At 43.9% G+C, this 21,999-nt stretch overlaps 1 protein-coding gene across 1 annotated transcript in view; it reads right to left on the bottom strand.

Annotated features, from left to right (window-relative positions):
- ABCA13 (ATP binding cassette subfamily A member 13) overlaps positions 1 to 21,999 on the bottom strand; it is a 312,932-nt gene that overhangs the window by 154,741 nt on the left and 136,192 nt on the right. Inside the window, 3 exon segments of the mRNA XM_061199026.1 lie at positions 139 to 386; positions 681 to 698; positions 19,801 to 19,887. Of these exon segments, the coding sequence (XP_061055009.1) occupies positions 139 to 386; positions 681 to 698; positions 19,801 to 19,887 (353 nt within the window).

The following is a 21,999-nucleotide window of genomic DNA, read 5'->3' as shown; positions in this document are numbered from 1 at the left end:
CCCTCGGGAACACCGACCTCCAAAACGATGACAACGCATGTATATTTGAAATTCTTAAAGAATCAGAGCTACTGCTATTCCTAATCTGTCCTGACATAATTTGGAAATACAAGGAAAGAAGCCAAAAAAGGTTCTTACCTGAAAAAGTAGGTTTCGGCCATGTCGTAATGGCCAGGTGTCAGTTTGAGGGGAGGGCAGTCAATGGCCAAAGGCCTCACCATGAACAAGCCCATCGCCAAGGCCACGAAGAGCACGGGCAGCAGCAGGTCGGTGGCAGTGCCCTTCCAGGCCTGACCCGAGTGGCGGAGCCGCTTCAGCAGGAGGGCGGCCGTTGGTGCCCAGAGCAGGGGGCCACCCCGCACCGGGGGTGCCAGCAGGCGTGCCGTCTGAGGGGACAGGAAGATACGGCAGGTTAGTCCCCGGGACCCACATGGCATCCCCGACACACACCCCCGTAGTGCAGGTCCCTTCACTGATCCTTCAGCCCAGGACCACCAGCGGCTCCCACTCTACCCTAAGTAAGGACACACTGGAATGTTACACGCACGGGGCATCCCGCGACATTAAACACAAGGACAGATGTCACGGTGGCCCCCACTCCACTCCTGCTTCTGAAGGGGGGCAGGCAGGTGCAAAAGGATGGGGAGAAGGAGCTTGTGTTTATTCTTATGGGTTAAAACAAAGCCTGTGACATGAGCCTGAATTCTCGCACAAGAAGAAAAAAAGCAAGACGTTCCAAGGTCCCCAAGCCACCGAGGAAGAGGTGGGAGGTGACAGAGATGGCACTTCCTCCCTGAGACCCCCTCTCCTGGTTCTCCTCCTCTGTTCTCACCCCGTGTCTCCCCCCTCGCAGGTTACATCCTGGTCAGGATTCGGGCGGCACCACACCTGCCTCTCCCCAGTTCCCTGCCGACCCCCGCACCCTGCATCCTCTGCCACGTCTGGGGCATCCCCGGTGAGGAGGAGCTGGGGCAGCCTCATGGGGCAGGGGGTCCCGGCCTCGCCTCAGCAGCGCTGGCCTCCCTTCCTTACGCGGCAAATCTGATAACAGCCCTCCGCGAACAGAGAGGCAAAAGGTAAACCCGGAAAGCACAGCACGAACTGGGCATCCTGGCCCGGTCCTCCTGCCAGGCTCCCTCGTAGGGTGGTCATCGGGGTCCACAGACTCTGTGCAGTGAACCTGCCCCCCATTCCGGCCAAACAGCCCATGAGAGCAGATTCTGCATCCAGCTGAGGAGGTGAAGCTGGGAGCAAACAGAGAGGCCCATGGACTGCAGCCTCCAGCCAGGCACGTCTAAAGGACGACGCGGCTGAACCTCGGCCTGGCCCATGGACCCCCCACTGATTCCTCCTAAAGTATCGCACAAGAAAAGCAGCCTCTGAAAGAACAGATGTGGGAGCTCTCTGGCGGTCCAGTGGTTAGGACTCTGCACTTTCACCGCCACGGCCCAGGTTCAATCCCTGGTCGGGGAACTGAGATCCCACCAGCCATGCAGCGTGGCCAAAAAAAAAAAAAAAAGAAACAAAGAAACAAAGAACAGTTATGCTAAATTGACTGTACTGCTTACAAATATCAAACTGAAATACAGTTAATAAAAGAGCAGTGAATAAGCTTAAAGTCCCGGAAGAAAACACTTTTAAAGAAACTACCATCTTGAAAGATAAACAACTGATAATAGCACTGAGAGCAGAGCTGCAGAGGCACAGCTGGAGAAGAAAATGCATATCTGAAAGACCCCCCTCATCTGTAGATCCTCCCTGAGAGCCAGTGTGTGCAGGCTCTGGCTCTTTGGTTTCTGTCCTCAAAAAAGGTGTAACACAGGGATTGAGATAAAAATGTAAACAACCCAACACAATGTAAACTAGTGTAATGAGGTGGGCAGAGCTTCAAGGATTGGAATCAAAGACGCAGTCTTGGGAGGTTTAGGGGGAAAGTGGGAACATTTAGGCAGAATCCTTAAGACCCACCAGGAGATGTTTGAAGGCAGTCAAAAAAATCTGGATGTTTAAAGACCAGCACATGAGCTATTAACCAGCGTGGCATATTCGGCAAATAACTGTGTGAAGCGCTGAGTACACATGGCAGGTGGCAGAAGGTGAAGCCCTTTACCAGACGCTTTGAAGATTAGGGATGACAGCCTTTACTGCACTGAAGGTCACATGATGAGATGCACATTATGATACAAAGTAACATTTTATTGTAAAACAAGCAGCACTCTCTAATGAGGCTGGGCTTGTGGTGAAAATAGTGGTTAATACTTCTGACTACATGTCAGATTCACCTGGGTACCTTTTTTTAAATGCTGATTTCCAGGTCCCACCTCAGACAGAATCAGATCTTCACAAACTCAGAGATTAAAATCTGCTTTAAAAAAAAAAAAGAAAGAAAACGAAAACTTCCCGGGGGATTCCGATGCTCAGCTGGGTTAAAGAATTGCTGATTTAATGCACAACTAATGATGATTCATATATAACTCTCATAAAGCAGTTATTAAATCAGCAGATAGAGAGACTCTAGCGCTAAAAAAGGTATATTAAGCTAAATTTGATCCTTCATCGTATAAACATAGACACGAATACAAAATACCCCCTTCCTGATCATTTTAGGACATTCTAATGTGGGATAATACTGATGCATGGCATTACGTATGCAGACCTATTAGGGTAATTACGTGAATTACCTAACTCAAGCAGAAATAACTGAGATGTTGTTGGTTGCCAAATCCCTAGATTCCAAAATGACTGCTGAGATGATTGCTTGCTGTCCTCACGGCCTCTGGCTCAGGAGCTGTTTCTCCACCAAGACAGACGCCTCACCGTTTCCATTCAAGAGGACCTGAAATCCACCGGTGGGCCCGGGGGCTTGTGCCTCCACCACACTTCTGGTCACTGCCCACCGGAAGCCACACCCCTCGGGTCAGCCTCCTTCGACTGCACATCTGGCCGCTGCAGCTGCTGCCACGTTGTGCGCCTTCTCACATACGTGCACCACAGGCCGTGACTGCAAACCCCTGTTCAAGTCACAGAGGGTTTTGTCTGCACAGCAGGTGCTACAAAATGGAAAGAGCACATGATCATCTGGGTGGTGGATTTGCCTGGTGATGGAGGAGCGGGACCCGGGTCAGACAACGGCCCTGTGCCCTCTGGCCGTTCTCCAGAGGGGACCACCACAAGCGTCACTGTGGCGTGGGGACGGCTCCATCTTTCAATACACGTAAACCGGGATTTGAATCCAGTCTCAGCCACCAACATGCTGTGTGACTTCTGGAAGCTTACTTAACCTCTCTGGATGCCATTTCCCCCAGTTGTAAAATAGAAACTTGTAGTATTTTCCCTTGAGGTAATGAGGATTATTACTACCACACTTATGAAACTACCAGTCCTAATAAATGCTCATCAGACAGCCTCAGTAAGTCCGTGGGGAAAGGTGTTTCTTATATTAAGAAAAACAAATTTTCCCCACCTTCCCATATACGTTAATTAGACACAATTGGAAAAATGAAGAGCTAAGATAGTTGATGTCATGAATCCAACCACCAATCAAATATTCACAGCTAAACTCATGAAAGTATTCATATGAACAATTTAACAGACAAAACTGAAATACTGGACCAAATTGTTATGAATTGTCTCATTTGACTTATGAGTGCAATTATATTCAAGGACTCCAGTTACATCCATAATTATTCACTCCCATTTACACTGACCATCAAATTGCTTAGGGAAGATGTCCAAAGACTTTTTTTTTGGTCAGATGGCTTCAATTGTTAAAAGATTACTTAAAGACTCAGCATCCACGCCAGAAGGCAATCTCCACATTGCCAAGTTCATCCAAATATTCGTGAAGATTTTAAAACAAAGCATTACAAATGTAATGCCTTCAAGTCAATTTTTGAAAAATGAATACTCCAAAAGAAAACTGGGCAAACAGCATGCCTGAATATGCAGTTCCTTTAAAAAAAAAAAAACTACAAAATAACTAATATATGTTTATTGCAAAATCAGATATTTTCATGTAAGAAAATTTATCTGGAAAATAAATTTTCAGATTATCAATATGGTAAGTATTAAAAACAATGTTCATCCCTACTATTACTGAGTGTTTTAGGAAATGGGCCTTCTTAACAGTGCTGCTGGGAGAACAGACCTGTTCAGTCTTTCTGGGGGAAGCAAATATGAACCACCTTTGATCAGCTTAATTCCAATCCAAGAGTTGTATTAGTCAAAAAGCAATAGAAATTCATCAAATACAGCAAACAAGGTGGTTTGTTACATCTTATAGAAAATAGTAGCAAGAAGTTGTCTGACACAGGGGGGATTAATTGAACAAATTAAAATACAACCACTCAATGGAGAAAAATGTGTTACAAAATAATACATATAGAATGAATATAATTTACTAACAATACTAATATTAAACTAGAAAAATTATTACTGTTTTGGTGTATATACTTTAGTGAAAAGTTGTTGTCTTTTATGAAATAATTTCTACACTCTATACACTATTTGAATTTGACCAAGTGATTTTTTAGATTCAAAAAGTTAAAGTGAGACTTCCCTGGTGGCAGAGTGGATAAGACTCCATGCTCCCAATGCAGGGGGCCCGGCTTCCATCCCTGGTCAGGGAACTAGATCCCACGTGCATGCTGCAACTAAAAGTTCGCATGCCACAACTAAGGAGTCCACGAGCCACAACTAAGGAACCCACCTGCCACAACTAAGACTCAGTGCAAGTAAATAAATAAATAAATATCTTTTTTAAAAAGTCAAAGTACTATATACATTTTCAACCTACTTATTAAAGATTTCTATTTATTTGTGTGGTGAGATCATGCTACTTTTTCTTCTTCACAGTTTTCTGGTTTTTTGAACAATGAATATTTATGCATCTTGTAATCAATAATTATTCTGTAAAGACTGTATACTTATTTGGGAGATGCACGATTTTATGAAACAGAAATAGTATCTTACTTTGTTCACTGAGTTAAGAGAATTTTAGAGTTGAAGTGGATCTTTAAAATAATGTAATTCAAACCTTTCACTTATTTATAAATACACCCAGTTCAGGAGAAATTGTGAAGTGAGTTAATTTGGGAGAACAAAGCACAGTATTTATTATGTGTAAGTGCTATGCTAGTTCCTTAGGTTTTCTCTTTGAATAAAGTTCTCAAAGCTTTTAGTCTTCTAATAGAGTCAAACGTAACGAAACATGACAATTAACCATGACCAACACAGTGTACTGTATTTAACAGTGGGTCAGACTTCTCCAAGGGGCTGCCACTGCCAGGAATTCAAGGAGTAAAAGGTGTTCTCTGACAGGTAAGGAGGGTGCCTGGCGTGGGGAGGATCTCCTTGGAGTAGACACAGATTCTGAGACAGAAACACGGTACATCAGGTATTAGGGATATGGCCGGCCCTCTCTATCTGCCTCAGAAAATATTCAAGAAAAAAAAAATACTCCAGAAAGTTCCAAAAAGCAACACTTGGATTTGTCACACACTGGTAACTATTTACTGAGTGTATATATTGTATCAGGTATTATAACTAATATAGAGATAATTTAAAACATACAGGAGGATGTGTGTAGGTTATATGCAAAGACTACACCATTTTATATAAGGGACTTGAGCATCCAGGGATTTTGGTATTCACAGGGGTCCTGGAACCAATCCCCCCTCGGATGCTGAGGGATGACTACATTTTCTACTGTGCCCCAGTCATGATCTGGGACTTCAAAATCATTAGCAGACAGGAAAAGGCTTAAATCATTTCGTCTGTTCTCACCAATCCAGAAAACAGAATCAGCAAGCTGTATGGAAAACTAACAGTGCTGGATGGCTCCTGGGGGTTAGGCTTTTAATCAAACAGGTAAACACCTGCAGATGGGCATTAATGTTGAAAATGTGTCCCAGCACCAGGACTCGGGAATCCCAACCTCACATGGACACACTGACGTCTGTACAGGCAGCGTGCCACCAGTGACCCCATTCAGAGCACAAAAGGCTTAGGTGGGGTGGTCCCCAATCTTTGTCTTGGTAAAGACTATAACTCTGTGACATTTATGCAAATTATGACTGAATTATGAATAATAATTTATACCATTTAAAGAAGAAAAACTAACAAAATCAAATATCCTCCTATTAAGAAAGGAAGGAAGGGCGGGACAGGGGAGGGAAGGAGAGGAAAAGAGAAAAAAGAGAAAATCGAAAAAAATGGGAAAAAAGTGAAAGGAAAAATTTTGTGACACATTGGTATGTTTATTAATATGACATAAAACCCAAAATACAATTATTTCTTAAATATTAAACATGATAATATAAAAATATACAAAATTTAAAACCATGCTAGATTACTGTAACCTTGCTTTTAAAAAGAGTATTATATTTAATTCTTTAAAAAGCTAACAAGTAGATTCTATGTTTATCTAAATTGTTTTAATAATAATCTCACAGCTCTATATTACCCAACTTTTCTGATGCTTTACCTGTTTTCTTGTAACAACCATACTATTTTCTTGTACATGATTTTTCTTAAAAAAAGAAAAAAATAGGTGATAGAGTAATTTTCTACATGAAAAGCCACTGAAGGTTTCAATTGCTATACAGGTATATATCCTTGATCCGATTCTTTGAAAAACACTATGATTGTTGAAAAGACGCTCAACATCACTAATTATTAGAGAAATGCATATCAAAACTACAAAGAGATATCACCTCACACCGGTCAGATTGGCCATCATCAAAAAATCTACAAATAAAAAATGCTGGAGAGGGTGTGGAGAAAAGGGAACCCTCTTGCACTGTTGGTGGGAATGTAAATTGATACAGCCACTCTGGAGAACAGTATGGAGGTTCCCTAAAAATCTAAAAATAGAACTACCATATGACCCAGCAATCCCACTACTGGGCATATATCCAGACAAAACCATTCGAAAAGATACATGTACCCCGATGTTCACTGCAGCATTATTTACAATAGCCAGGACATGGAAACAACCTAAATGTCCATCAACAAAGGAGTGGATAAAGAGGATGTGGCACATATACACAATGGAATACTACTCAGCCATAAAAAAGAATGAAATAATACCATTTTCAGCAACATGGATGGACCTAGAGATGATCATACTAAGTGAAGTAAGTCAGACAGAGAAAGACAAATATCATACAATATCACTTATGTGTGGAATCTAAAATATGACACAAATGAACTTATCTATGAAACAGAAACAGACTCAGAGACATAGAGAACAGACTTGTGGTTACCAAGGGGGAGGGGAGTTGGGGGAGAGAAGGACTGGGAGCTTGGGGTTAGCAGATGCAAACTAGTATATACAAGATGGATAAACAACAAGGTCTTACTGTATAGCACAGAGAACTATATTCAATATCCTGTGATAAACCACAATGGAAAAGAATATGAAAAAGAATGTATGTATATGTATAACTGAATCACTTTGCTGTACAAAACTTACACTTTGCTTACAAAACGCTATAAATCAACTATACTTCAATAAAAATTTTTTTAAAAAGCATTATGATCGTGATACGCAAAATGTTAAAAGAATCAAATTAGGATTTCACTTTGGAATAGGGTCATCCCTTACACCTAGCCACGTTTTTTGAATAATTTAAAGGTTGCTGAAACCCCTTTGTTTAAACCTGCCTTGAAAAGATAGTGACTTGACTTTCAGACAACCAGGGTACAGCTTGGCTCTGCCACCAACTACATACATCTCCTGGGCTGGTCGCAAGCTCAGAATTTGGGTTTTGTCTTAAATGCACCAAAGGTCCTCCTGAAGCTTCTCAGCGGCCTCACACTTGGGTTTTCAAACCTGAGCTCCCTCCAAAGTTCTAACGGACGGTTAGGAAAAGGACCTGGGGACACTTCCTGCTGCACTCCCATCACGACCTCAGCCTTGGCCCTCAGCCTTGGTTCTGCTCTGCGTGGGTCAGATGGATGAGGGACGGATGGACGCTGACCAAATGCTCTACCCACCACCCCCGTCTGTTTCTCACCTCACTGAGCTGAGGCTCCCCCCCAACCCCACCCCAAGGCCATTCTTCCTACTTGGGAAACACCCCCTGTGCATTTCCCCAGGCCCCCCATCCCCGACGTCCTCTCTCAGCTGTGACAGTCTTGCCTGGTGGGCCTCATGCAAAGCCGTCTTCAAGCCACCAGTGGTGGGTCCATCTCAATCTGATTTCAATCAGTGTAAACAAGAATGCTGAAGTGGGTGATGAGGCTAAGAGATGAGTTCATGGTTTTAAGAGAGGCAAAGAGAGCTGCTCAGACACCCCGCGGCATCTCATGCCATCAGGGAGGAGGGAACGGAGGTACCGGTTCAGGATGCCCGGCTCAACGCCCCTCCACTCCGGCCAGGAGGTGAGTGTGGAGGAGGGTGCCCTCGAGGGCACGTCTGTCTTCAGCTTCCTGAAGACCGACAGGCCCACAAAGCTTTCCCCAAGTTGTCCTGTCGTTAAGTTTGAGGCAGCGACTACCCTAAGAGAAGTAAAACACATTCTTTGTCAAATATTTCACGAGAAGATGCGATTCCAGTTCAGGAAGTGAGGATTGTAACTATTCATCACCAACCTTTGGCACCTTCTCTGGCAGGTCTGATCTGCACGCTGGCGAGAGCTTCGTCTCCACACATTTTCCCCGCTTCCCGAGGCTCCAGCGGAAGCTGCCGCTTTCTGGCACCTGCCACCAGCATTAACCCGCCCAAGTCTATTTCAATCCCATTTTCATTCTGGTAGACGGTTTTCTGCAAAGCACCCACCGTCAGCTTTCTGCTGATTTTAGCGAACGCGGCACACAAACTTTCTTTGGCGGGTATGACTGGCAGCAGACACGTCTCCTCTCCACCTCGCCTGCATGTGTTTGAAGTCTGAGGAAATGCGGACGAAGAAGAAAAGACAGCTCTGCGTCTAATGCCACAGCCAAGCCTAGGAGACACACAGAATCTGGAACAGCTCTTTGAAGAGGCAGAGAATGATGGCCTCCCGGGTAGGATGGGCTGTGCAAACAGGATGGTCTCAGGAAGCAAACGAGAGGCTGCAGGTCCTCCAGGTTAATCGCTGCCGAAATCACTTCCCATCATCACAGGAAGGAGCAATTAAGAATGAAACACAGACCCAGCTCGGTGCTCTGTGATGACTTAGAGGGCTGAGACGGTGCGGGGAATGGGAGGGAGGTCCAAGAAGGAGGGGACATATGTATACGTGGCTGATTCACTTTGCTGTACAGCAGAAACCAACACGACATTGTAAAGCAACTATACTCCAATTTAAAAAAAGAATAATAATAAAAAACAAACAAACAAAAATTCTGAAACTGCATTATGGTGATGGCTGCACAACTCAGTACATTTACTAAATATTAATGAATTATCTAGTTAAAATCAGTTAATTTTACAGTATGTAAATTATACTTGAATAAAGTCGTTTAAAAAAAAGAATGAAATACAGAGGATTAAAATGAGGGAGAAAAAAGAAGTTTAGGTAAAGTGATGCTGACAACCATAGAGTTATAAGAATTTCAATGCAATCTCAGATCTCACAAGGCAGGGGAGGGGTGGAAATATGGCTTCTTAGAAAAAAGGCACAGCAGAGTCTTACAGACGGAAAACAACGGTTTCCCAGATTCACTCTCTATTAGATGGATTTGTGAAGTTTCACATAAAATTTGAGCTTAAAGAGATTCTTATAGGGTGTTTTTCATAGCAGTGACCACAGACCACCTAAATCAAAGGAAACTGGGGTGCTTGCTTAAAAAGGTAAATGTCTAAGTCTTTGGAATCAAAATTTGCGGAAACTGGGCCTAAGAAACTGCCAATTTAATAAACAACAGGTTAATCTCGTTTTATATATATATATATATATATATATATAAGTAGCCATCCTAACACACGTGAGGTGTTGCCCATCATGGTTTTGAATTCCGTGTCCCTGATGCTAGTGATGTTGAGCATCTTTTCATGTAACTGTTGGCAATCTGTATGTCTTCTTTGGAAATATGTCTGTTCAGGTCCTTTGCCCATTTTTAAATCAGGTTATTTGTGTCTTTGTTATTGAGTTGTAGGAGTGCCTTATACATTTTGGATATTAACCCCCTATCAGATATATGGTTTGCAGATATTTTCTTTCATTCTGTAGGTTGCCTTTTCATTCTGTTGTTTCCTTTGCTGTGCAGAAACTTTTGGCAAGAATATGGGAAAGTTAGAACCCTTGTATACTCATATATATATATATAAATGGAATATTATTTAGCAATAAAAAAGGAGGGAAATCCTATCACATGTGACAACACGGGTGAAGTTGGAGGACATTACACTAAGTGAAATAAGCTGGACCCAGAAGGATAAATACTTTTGATTCCACTTATATGAGGAATAAACTAGTCAAACTCATAGGAATAGAGCATAGAATTGTGGTTGCCGAGGTGTGGGAGGGGATAGGGGATTTGTCCTTCAACGGGTATAAAGTTTCAGTTAAGCAAGATGATTGATTAGATTCCAGAGCTGTGCAGGCAACACTGTGCGCAGAGCCAAATTAAAGTGTTTACTGAGAGGGCAGCTCTCACGTCATGTGTTCTTAGCACACATAAAAAAAAAGAGGGAGATGCACGAGAACATTTTTGGATTTGTGAATATGTTTACTACCTTGACTGTAGTGATGCTGTCACAAACTCATCAAACTGTATACATTAAGTATATGGAGCTTTTTTATATCAATTATACAATAAAGTTTTTAAAAAAAAAAGCACCCAGGGGACTTCCCTGATGGTCCAGTGGTTGAGACTCCACACTTCCAATTCATGGGGCACGGGTTCGATCCCTGGTCGGGGAACTAGATCCCACACACACACACAAAAGCATTCGGGTGATTTTTTTAAATTCCTTTAAAAAGCTCTCTTCTCTTAAAACTATATCCTGAACACAGCAGCTGGGGCTGTGACACATCAGTGGGCTGTCTGTCCCAGGACCTGCTCCTCCAAAGACCAGACATGCATAGGGACGCACGGGTACCAGAAGCCTGGGGTGGCCCAAGTGAGGCCGGATGGTCACCACCTGCCTCCAGTGCAGGGCCATGGGTTCACCGAAGTACCGTCTGGTCAGTTAGGCAAGAAACGTGTTCAACGTCTATGATGCAAGGGGGCTGCATGGGGTGCTTGGGATACAGCAGTAAGTAGGACAGCCCTGGGCCCATCCCCTGGGGCTGGCAGTCGTGTCGGGGAAAAGAAGCACAGTTCAGTGCAACCTGTTCCAGGTGCTGCAAGGGTAAGAAGGTCCCCTGAGCACCCAGAAGAGGGGTGCGGCCCGGTCTGTGCAACTGGAGAAGACTTCTCTGAAAAGGGAACAATTCAACCACACACGGAAGAACAAGTAGGGATTCTCTCCGAGACGCGGGGAGGGGAGGGGTCTCAGGGGCAGCAGAGGAGCTGTGGCGCAGGTCCTGGGGGCCAGACGGGGCCCCATCGGCTCAAGAATGGACGGGATCCAGCTGGGCCACAACGCAGACACTGCGAGGCAGGCCCCAGCGCCGGGTCCTCTGGGTCTGGGCCTGCAGGCAGAATTTGGTGCCGAAAAACGGAAAACTTTAAGTGAGGAGCTTGTAATCAAATACTTAGACGCCGCTGGCTACAGTGGAGGGTGGATGGGTGGGACCTGGGGTGAGCAGAGGGGGTGATGTGTAAACCAGCTGGAGAAGGATGATGCTCTCTGAGGGGGAGAAAGGTGCCGGGGGAAATCGCAAGCTGGGCTTGACCACGCGCAGATGCAAGGCCCTGGGAGGCTCCTGGCTGGAGCTGCAAGCAGGCGGTCACAGCCCCGGGGGCAGCCAGAGCTGCCCCGAGAGCCACGGGGACCAGCAGCAGAGGCGAAACCGCCGCGGGCAGAGCGTAGAGCGTGGAGCCTGGGCTTCTGGGGCGCTGTCACCTGGAGGCTGAGGACATGTGGCGTCACCGAGTTCCAGGAAAGGGAGTTTCATGCACAAAGCAGGGGCTGACCACCACTTACAGGTCAGGAGTGATGCCTTCAAAGGGAGCGGCACAGGGGCCCCCGGGGAATGAGAACAAGCCCCAGGTGAGGGGCAGGGGAGCAGGACACAGTGAGTGGCCCAGACGTGTGAGGAGGGGGCCCAGCTGTGACCCGAGAGACAGGCAGGTCTCTGGACGGGAGGCACTTTGGAGGGAAGTTCCTGTTTGTCTTGTGCCACTTTTTTCCTCAAAGGAAGCGCCACGAGCACATGTAAGTCCTGATGGGAAAGACCCAGGAGACGGGAGAGACTGAAAACACAGAGGAAAGGACTCTGCCGAGAAGGTGGGCAGGGACTCATCGTGGGCTGAGGAGCCGTGCTCACCTGGGCAGGCGGACAAGGAGAGGGGCGCAGAGGACGGGTACAGGAGGTTTGTGCGGGCAGAGGTCAGTGGTCTCTGTGGTGCAGGAAGGGGGCTCCTCTGATGCAGGGGCGCAGAGCCATGAGGAGGGTCGGCTTCCCAGCAACCAGGAGAGTTTGAGCCCCCGGGAGACAGGGCTGGATGGCTGAGAGCTCGTCCTGAGAATCTCCACCGGCTGGCACCACTGGATGAACCTCCAGGAGGAAGGTGAGAACCATGCAAATGACTGAAGAGAACACAGCCTGGTCAAACTGTGAAAGCCACACGCACTGACCCTTGCAGGGATGTGACCGCTCAGGACAGCAGAGAGGCCTGTGGCCAAGGGGACGCTCACCCGCCCTGGGGTCAGCGGGTTCCAGGTGGGCAGCGCAAGGCTGGAGCCGAGTGACCCTGGGAGCCCCACCCTCGCCTTTGCAAAAAAATAAAGGATCCGAAGAGACTGAAATGGCAGGCGTTGCACGTGGAAGGGCATTTCCTGCTGGACCTGCTGAGGGTGGGCAGGCAGACACATGGGATGACTGTAAACCTCAGCCTCCTTGCCCAGACGCGGAGACAGGAGAGCTGTGAGCACTCAGAGAGAACACGCACACAACACGCGGGTTGCAGTGTCTGATGCCCTCTGGGTGCCTCCACACAGGGGCAGCTGCCATGCCTGCCTTACCACACAGGACACAGGACGGACATGCAGCCCCAGGGCTCCATCTTCACCACTCATTTCTGTGGAGCCACTAGGGCCCCTGTGGTTAAAAATTTATTATTCTATATTTTATTTTGCCTTTACCAATCTCTCAGAGAAGCAAGAACTGAGTTATTGGCGAGCTGGCCGTGGGAGACTGTTTCTGAAGACGTGGGCGTGTGTAGAGAGAAGGTCCTGTGGGTGAGGGCCCCCTGGAGTAGGAATCCATGACAAATAGTAGTTTCTAGGGTATCCGTAGGAGGAGGAAGGGTTCTGTAAATCGTTATTCCAGAAGTCACATTTCCCTACTGTGGATCTCACAAAAAAACAAACAAACAAAGCAAAGTAACTAAAGTGTTTTACCCAGAAGACATTAAAACACATGGTCTCCAAAATCCTGATCTAGAATTTTGATAAAATTACTTCCAGGAAGCAGTATAACTTTTACTTAGGTACAGGCCTCATGCAGAGCTGTACGGGAGGATTTTGCAGATATATAATAAAATTGGTAAATGTAGGCAATCTCGTACCAAATTTGTTTTAATGCATCCTGGACTCATTTTTTTCTTAGTAATGAAACACTTAAATAGATTTTTAAATGATGTATTTTCCAGTTCCATAACTTGTAATTTCAATGATACATTACATTTTTATATCATATTTTACAATGGTAATGGAAAACACTACAATTTTTCTTTCCTCGGGGTTCTTTCTTAAATTTAAAATACTACTCTTTTTCAAGTAACATTAGCTTTTTTGCATATATTCTACTTCTAACATATTTACATGGATTTTCATAATGTTCCCCAAATTCAGAACATGAAATTATCATTTTTCAAAACAGATGTATGACCAAAATGAGGAGGATATTTGGAGGCAATACATTTTCAATGTAAATTATCCTAAGTTCTCAATGATGACAAAATGTCTATAAGAGCATAATCATATTTTCTTTACATTTGTTTGTACATACGAAAGTCATTAACCAATGTAACATAAAAAATGAATGCTCAGAAATTAAACCTTTAGGCAAAATTCTAGTAATGAAAAGAGAAAATAATGCCTATGCCCAGTTAAAATAAAAATTTATATAAAACAGAGATGAATTTTGATATATACAGTGGAATATTACTACATAGAAATTACACAAGCCATAACACGGGTGAATCTCAGAGACAAAACATACAGGAAAAAAACACATAATTTTGTGCATATTGTTTGATTCCATTTATATGAAGTTCAAAGAAGATACAACCATTGTAAATATATGTGCACCCAACATAGGAGCACCTCAATAAATAAGGCAAATACTAACAGCCATAAAAGGAGAAATATACAGTAACACAAGAGCAGTGGGAGACTTTAACACCACACTTTCATCAATGGACAGATATCCAGACGGAAAATCAATAAGAAAACACAGGCCTTAAATGACACACTAGACCACACGGACTTAATTGATATGTATAGGGCATTCCATCCAAAAGCAGCAGAATACACATTCTTCTCATGTGCACATGGAACATTCTCCAGGATTGACCACATGCTGGGCCTCAAAGCAAGCCTTGGTAAATTTAAGAAAATCGAAATCATATCAAGCATCTTTTCCAACCACAGCACTATGAGATTGGAAATCAACTACAAGGAAAAAAAACTGTAAAAACACAAACACGTGGAGGCTAAACAATATGCTACTAAACAACCAATGGATCACTGAAGGAATCAATGAGGAAATGAAAAAATGCGTAGAGACGAATGGAAACAAAAGCACGATGATCCAAAACCTATGTGATGCAGCAAAAGCACTTCTAAGAGGGAAGTTTATAACAATACAATCTTATCTCAGGAAACAAGAAAAACCTCAAATAAACAACCTAACCTTATATCTAAAGCAACTAGAGAAAGAAGAACAAACAAAACCTAAAGTTAGTATAAGGAAAGAAATCAGAAAGGTCAGAGCAGAAATAAATGAACTAGAAACTAAGAAAACAGTAGAAAAGATCAATAAAACTAAAAGCTCGGTCTTTGAAAAGATAAACAAAATTGATACACCTTTAGCCAGACTCATCAAGAAAAAAAGAGAGAGGGCTCAAATCAATAAAATTAGAAACAAAAAAGGAGAAGTTACAATGGACACCACAGAAATACAAAGGATAAGAGACTACTACAAGCAACTCTATGACAATAAAATGGACAACCTGGAAGAAATGGACAAATTCTTAGAAAGGTATAACCTTCCAAGACTGAACCAGGAGGAAATAGAAAATATGAACACACCACTCACAAATAATGAAATTGAAACTGTGATTTTAAAACTCCCAAAAAACAAAAGCCCAGGAACAGATGGCTTCACGGGTGAATTCTATCAAACATTTAGAGAAGAGTTAACACCTATCTTCTCAAATTCTTCTAAAAAATTGCAGAGGAAGGAACACTCCCAAACTCATTCTATGAGGCCACCATCACCCTGATATCAAAATTAAACAAAGATACCACAAAAAAAGAAAACTACAGGCCAGTATCTCTGATGAAAATAGATGCAAAAATCCTCAACAAAATACTAGCAATCTGAATCCAACAATACATTAAAAGGATCATACACCATGATCAAGTGGGATTTATCCCAGGGATGCAAGGATTCTTCAATATACACAAATCAGTGTGATACAATTCATCAACAAATTGAAGAATAAAAACCACATGATCATCTCAATAGATGCAGAAAAAGCTTTTGAAAAAATTCAACACCCATTTATGATAAAAACTCTCCAGAAAGTGGACATAGAGGGAACCTACCTCAACGTAATAAAGGCCATATAGGACAAACCTACAGCTAACATACTCAATGGTGAAAAGCTGAAAGCATTTCCTCTAAGATCACGAACAAGACAAGGATGTCCACTGTTACCACTATTATTCAACATAGTTTTGGAAGTCAAAACGATGGCAAGCAGAGAAGAAAAAGAAATAAAAAGAACCCAAATTGGAAAAGAAGTAAAACTGTCACTGTTTGCAGATGACATGAAAACTACTAGAGCTCATCAATGAATTTGGTAAAGTTGCAGGATACAAAATTAATACAGAGAAATCTGTTGCATTTCTATGCACTAACAATGAAAGATCAGAAAGAGAAATTCAAGAAAAAATCCCATTTACCATCACATCAAAAAGAATAAAATACCTAGGAATAAACCTACCAAAGGAGGCAAAAGACCTGCCCTCAGAAAACTATAAGACACTGATGAAAGAAATCAAAGATGATACAAAAAGATAGAAAGATATACCATGTTCTTGGAGTGGAAGAACCAATATTGTATAAATGACTATACTACCCAAGGCAATCTACAGATTCATTGCAATCCCTATCAAATTACCAATGGCATTTTTCACAGAACTAGAACAAAAAATCTTAAATATGTATGGAGACATAAAAGACCCTGAATAGCCAAAGCAATATTGAGAAAGAAAAACAGAACTGGAGGAATCAGGCTCCCTGACTTCCGACTATATTACAAAGCTACATACAAAAACAGTATGATACTGGCACAAAAACAGTATGATACTGGCACAAAAACAGAAGCATAGATCAATGGAATGGGATAGAAAACCCAGAAATAAACCCACACACTTATGGTCAGTTAATCTACAACAACGGAGGCAAGACTATACGATGGAGGAAAGACAGCCTCTTCAATAAGTGGTGCTGGGAAAACTGGACAGCTACATGTAAAAGAATGAAATTAGAACACTTCCTAACACCATACACAAAAATAAACTCAAAATGGATTAAAGAACTAAATGTAAGGCCGGACACTATAAAACTCTTAGAGGAAAACATAGGCAGAACTCTCTTTGACATAAAGCACAGCAATATCTCTTTTGATCCACCTCCTAGAGTAATAGAAATAAAAACAAAAATAAACAAATGGGACCTAATTAAATGCAAAAGCTTTTGCACAGCAAAGGAAACAATAAGGAAAATGAAAAGACAGCCCACAGAAGGGGAGAAAATATTTGCAAACAATGCAACTGATATGGGATTAGTCTCCAAAATTTACTAACAGCTCATGCAGCTCAATATCAGAATTGCAAACAACTCAATCAAAAATGGGCAGAAGACTTAAATAGACATTTCTCCAAAGAAAACATACAGACGGCCAAGAGGCACATGAAAAGATGTTCAACATCACAAATTATTAGAGAAATACAAATCAAAACTACAATGAGGTATCACCTCACACTGTTCAGAATGGCCATGATCAAAAAATAAATGCTGGAGAGGGTGTGGAGAAAAGGGAAACCTCCTACACTGTTGGTGGGAATGTAAGTTGATACAGCCACTATGGAGAACTAAAAAACTAAAAATGGAACTACCATGTGACCCAGCAATCCCGCTACTGGGCATATACCCTGAGAAAACCATAATTCTAAAAGACACATGCACCCCAATATCCATTGCAGCACTATTTACAATAGCCAGGACATGGAAGCAACCTAAATGTCCATCAACAGAGGAATGGATAAAGAAGATGTGGTACATATATACAATGGAATACCACTCAGCCATATAAAGAAATGAAGTAATGCCATTTGCAGAGACGTGGATGGACCTGGATATTGTCATACTCAGTGAAGTAAGTCAGACAAAGAAAGACAAATATCACATGATATTGCTTATAAGCAGAATCTAAAAAAACGATACAAATGAACTTATTTACAGAACAGAAACAGAGTCACAGACTTGGAGAATGAACTTATGGTTACAGGGGGATGCGGGGAACAGTGGAGGGGGAGGGATAGATTGGGAGTTTGGGATTGACATGTACACACTGCTATATTTAAAATGGATAAACAACAAGGACCTACTGGAGAGCACGGGGAACACTGCTCAATACTCTGTGATAACCTAAATGGAAAAAGAATTTGAAAAAGAATAGATACATGTATGTGTATAACTGATGCTGTACACCTGAAACTAACACAACATTATTAATCAACTGTGCTCCAATATAAAATAAAAATTTTAAAATAAGATATAAAAAAAGAAGTGGATATGTTTTAAACTGCTAAATTGATTGTAATCTGTTAACAGCAAGAGCAACCTAATGCAAATATTGGTCACTGGAAATGGAGAGTTTCTGTAACACATATGAAAATTTAATGTAGGAATGGTGTGAAATCAGTAAATAGACAAAAGATGGAAAAATGTTGAGTAGCATGGTGGGGAAAAGCGTAACCTTCCTTAGAGAGACGGTCAGATGCCTCAGTTTGCAGGCACCACCCGTGAGGGCTCAGGAGGAAGCGAGGGCGCGTGACTGACTTGCTGGAGGGGTAGGGTCTGGCCAACCCACTTGGCTAACCCAGCGATCTCACCCTAGATACATGCCCAGGAGAAAACGTACGTCCACAGACACCTCGTACACAGGTGTTCATAGCAACGCATTCAGAGCAGCTAAAAACTCGAAACAAGCCCAAAGACCTTCGCATCTGTACAGTGAACACTATCTGGCCATCAAAGGAGAGAAGCACTGACACAGGCCATCACACGGATGGCCCTTGAAAACATCAGGCTGAGTGAAAGCACCCAGACACAAAGGTCCACGTGCTGTGTGTTCCACTTGTGTGAATGTCCAGAACAGACAAGCACACGGAGACAGACGGTAGATTACAGGTTACCTACGGCTGGAAGACCTGGGGGTCAGGGAGGCAACAGGTAAACTGATGCGGGATTTCTTCCTGGGGTAATGCAAACTGCTCTAAACTTGGGGGGGGGGGCAATGGATACACAACTCTGTGAATAAACTAAAAGTCACTGAACTGTACATGTTAAATGGGCAAACTGTGCGGTGTATGAATTATATCTCAGTAAAGCTGTTAGAATAAGATACGCCTGACATAATCAATCATTAGGGAAAAAGAAATTAAAACCACATTAAGAGACCCCTACAAACCAATCACGATGCCTAAAATACATATTTTTCAAACCTGACAGTACCAAGAGCTGGGGAGCAAGTGGGGACAATGGAAAACCAGACATTTCTGATGAGAAGGCAGTCTGGCAAACATCCTGACACGTTTAGTTTTGGTCATTTATTCGCGGCTCTGCGTGGCTGGTGGCCTGGAGCCTCTGCGGAAGGCTCTGAGATTTGTCGCCCTCCACACCTCTGGAGCCCAGCTCTGCCCTCCTTGCTGGGCTGTTGCCAGTAAACCTGGTAAAAACTGGCTTGATTGAGGAGCGGTCACACACAGGGGTTCTGTTCCATGGTTGACGCCTGTGCATGGAGACCTGCACACGAAACCTAAGACCACACTTCGGTTCCAAGTGGACAGAGGCTCCTGGGAGACAGGACTCACGTGAGGATTCTTCTGCACATAAACCCATCCCAGCAAAGTGCCTGCACATAAGACGCACATCGTGAATACGGCCACACTGGCTTGTTTGTGAGGCAGGAAAACAAGACAAACTGCGTCCATTATTCTAACTTTACATACTGAGACATCGTTTACATGATAAATTAAGTTCTGAAGAAAAGGTAAAGTGTCCCACAAACACACAGCTGCTTGATTCAGGTCAGGATAAAACGCCAAGCTTTCTGCCTCTCTCCAGTTATACCCCTCACTGTGTTTAATCTCTTTCTCTTCAACTTTTAAAACAAGGGGTGTTGGTCAGGGTGGTGGCATAACCCCTCCAGCAGAAACTCAAAGAAATCCTCTGACTTACAGACACAAGGGCCAGGCTCTGGCGGCGCCGACTCCGTCCCCGGGGCAGCATCACATTGCTTCATGGAATCTTGCAAAAGACTCAGAAACACCTTTTTGAAAACGGAAAAGAGCTTTGCCTTACTTTATGTTCCTTCCCACATTGTACTTTTTTTGCCTCAGTTACCGAACTGGGTCATTATGACAATATTCACCAAACAGCCATCATATTTCATTTGGTTATTCAGTTAATGGGCATAATTCTAAGGCCAACGAGTCCTGCCCACAGGACACACAGGTGAGTGAAGCCGGACAGTGAACATCAGGGCACTTTGGTTCTGGCCAAGTCCCCAGGCAGGAGTGGGCAGGGAAAGGAAAGGCTGATAGCACAGCACATCCAATTCAGCTGGAGTTTATGACACGCTGTCCTGGCATCTTAGAAATTCAGGATGAATCAGGTAATGAACTCGTGAGGCTCACTGCTGATTCAGCATGGGCAGGACCATGTGTAACAATCCCCACTGGACCATTGTCTATACAGGCTACGGGACCCCACACTACCTAAACAGGTTCGTTTAAGAAACTGGCTTGAAGTCGCTAATTGGTTAGTGCAGGAAGCTGAAGCGCAGCCTCACTGTTCAAATCCGAGGGCTGTGGCCATCATCAAAGTCTGCAAATAACAAATGCTGGAGAGGGTGTGGAGAAAAGGGAACCCTTCTACACTGTTGGTGGGAGTGTAAGTTGGTGCAGCCAACAGTGTGGAGGTTCCTCAAAAAATTAAAAATAGAGCTGCCATATGATCCAGCAATCCCACTCCTGGGCATATAACTGGAAAAGACAAAAACTCTACTTCAAGAAGATACATGCACCCCAATGTTCATTGCAGCATCATTTACAGTTGCCAAGCATGGAAGCAACCTAAATGTCCATCAACAGAGGAATGGATAAAGAAGATGTGGTACATATATACAATGGAATATTACTCAGCCATAAAAAAGAATGAAATAATGCCATTAGCAGCAACATGGATGGACCTAGAGATTGTCATACTAAATGAAGTAAGTCAGACAAAGACAAACATCATATGATATCATTCATATGTGGAACCTAAAAAATGACACAAATGAACTTATTTACAAAACAGAAGCAGACTCACAGAACAGACTGGCGGTTGCCAAGGGGGAAACGGGGGAGGGATAAATTAGGAGTTTGGGATTAACATGTACACACTACTATATATAAAATACATAAACAAAAAGGTCCTACTGTATAGCACAGGGAACTATACTCATTATCTTGTGATATCTTGTAATTTAATGGAAAAGAATCTGAAAAAGAACATATACATGTATATACATATAGATGCATAACTGAATCGCTGTGCTGTACACCTGAAACTAACACAACATTGTAAATCAACTATATTTCAATAAAATTTTTTACAAATCTAAGGTCTGGGCCCCATATCAGCACGAGTGAGGTGGAAGAGCGTGTGCACAGCGTCAGGGGGGTGTGAGGACGGGAGCCCATGGGCAGCTGCCGGAGGCGGGGCAGGCCTGTGCAGAGGCAGGAGGGCATCCCTACCATAAACCCTGGGCGGGACGAAGAGGAGAGGTCGCGCGGCTGGTGCGTAAAGGTCGCCCCGCAGCTGCACATCCCCATGGAGAAGGGCTGGGTCGCTGGGCTCTGAGGCGGGGACTCCACGCCCGGCAAAGGTCGGGGCCTGCCATGCGCTGCAGACACAGGACTCACGCCTCGTCTGGAGACCGGGATGACAGTAACGGGGGCTAATTCAGCGCATGACGGCTGTGAGGTGTGGGGTACAGAGCGAAGTAGGCAGTGAGTTTCCTCACTCACCGCTCAGCCATGATTCACTCCACGTCCCCGTGGGCCACGCTCTCCTCTGGCGGCATCACCACACGCACACCCCCCTCTGCCCTAGGCCGCAGAGCCCCAGGGGCCTGGCCCTGAGCCATCCCAGCCTCCCCGCAGGTGGGTCTTGCACTTAGCGTGCCCCAGCTGAGACCCCAAGGCAGCAGCGCCCCTGGGCTTCGGATTTCTGTAGACAGCACTTCCATCCTGACTGCTTTTACAGAGAAATGAGCACAGAGTTATTGACTGGCTCTGGGTGTTCTGCGGAGCCCCCAGCCCCCAGGAGAAGATGGGGAGAAGGCACCAGGGGAGAAGCAGCCGTCAGGAGGGGGAGGCGTGCATTCTCTGTGCAT

Source organism: Eubalaena glacialis, chromosome 8, assembly GCF_028564815.1.
Source record: "Eubalaena glacialis isolate mEubGla1 chromosome 8, mEubGla1.1.hap2.+ XY, whole genome shotgun sequence".
NCBI classification, from domain to species: domain Eukaryota; kingdom Metazoa; phylum Chordata; class Mammalia; order Artiodactyla; family Balaenidae; genus Eubalaena; species Eubalaena glacialis.
Note: the sequence above shows the minus strand (reverse complement) of the source record. Positions and strands in the feature narration are given on the sequence as shown.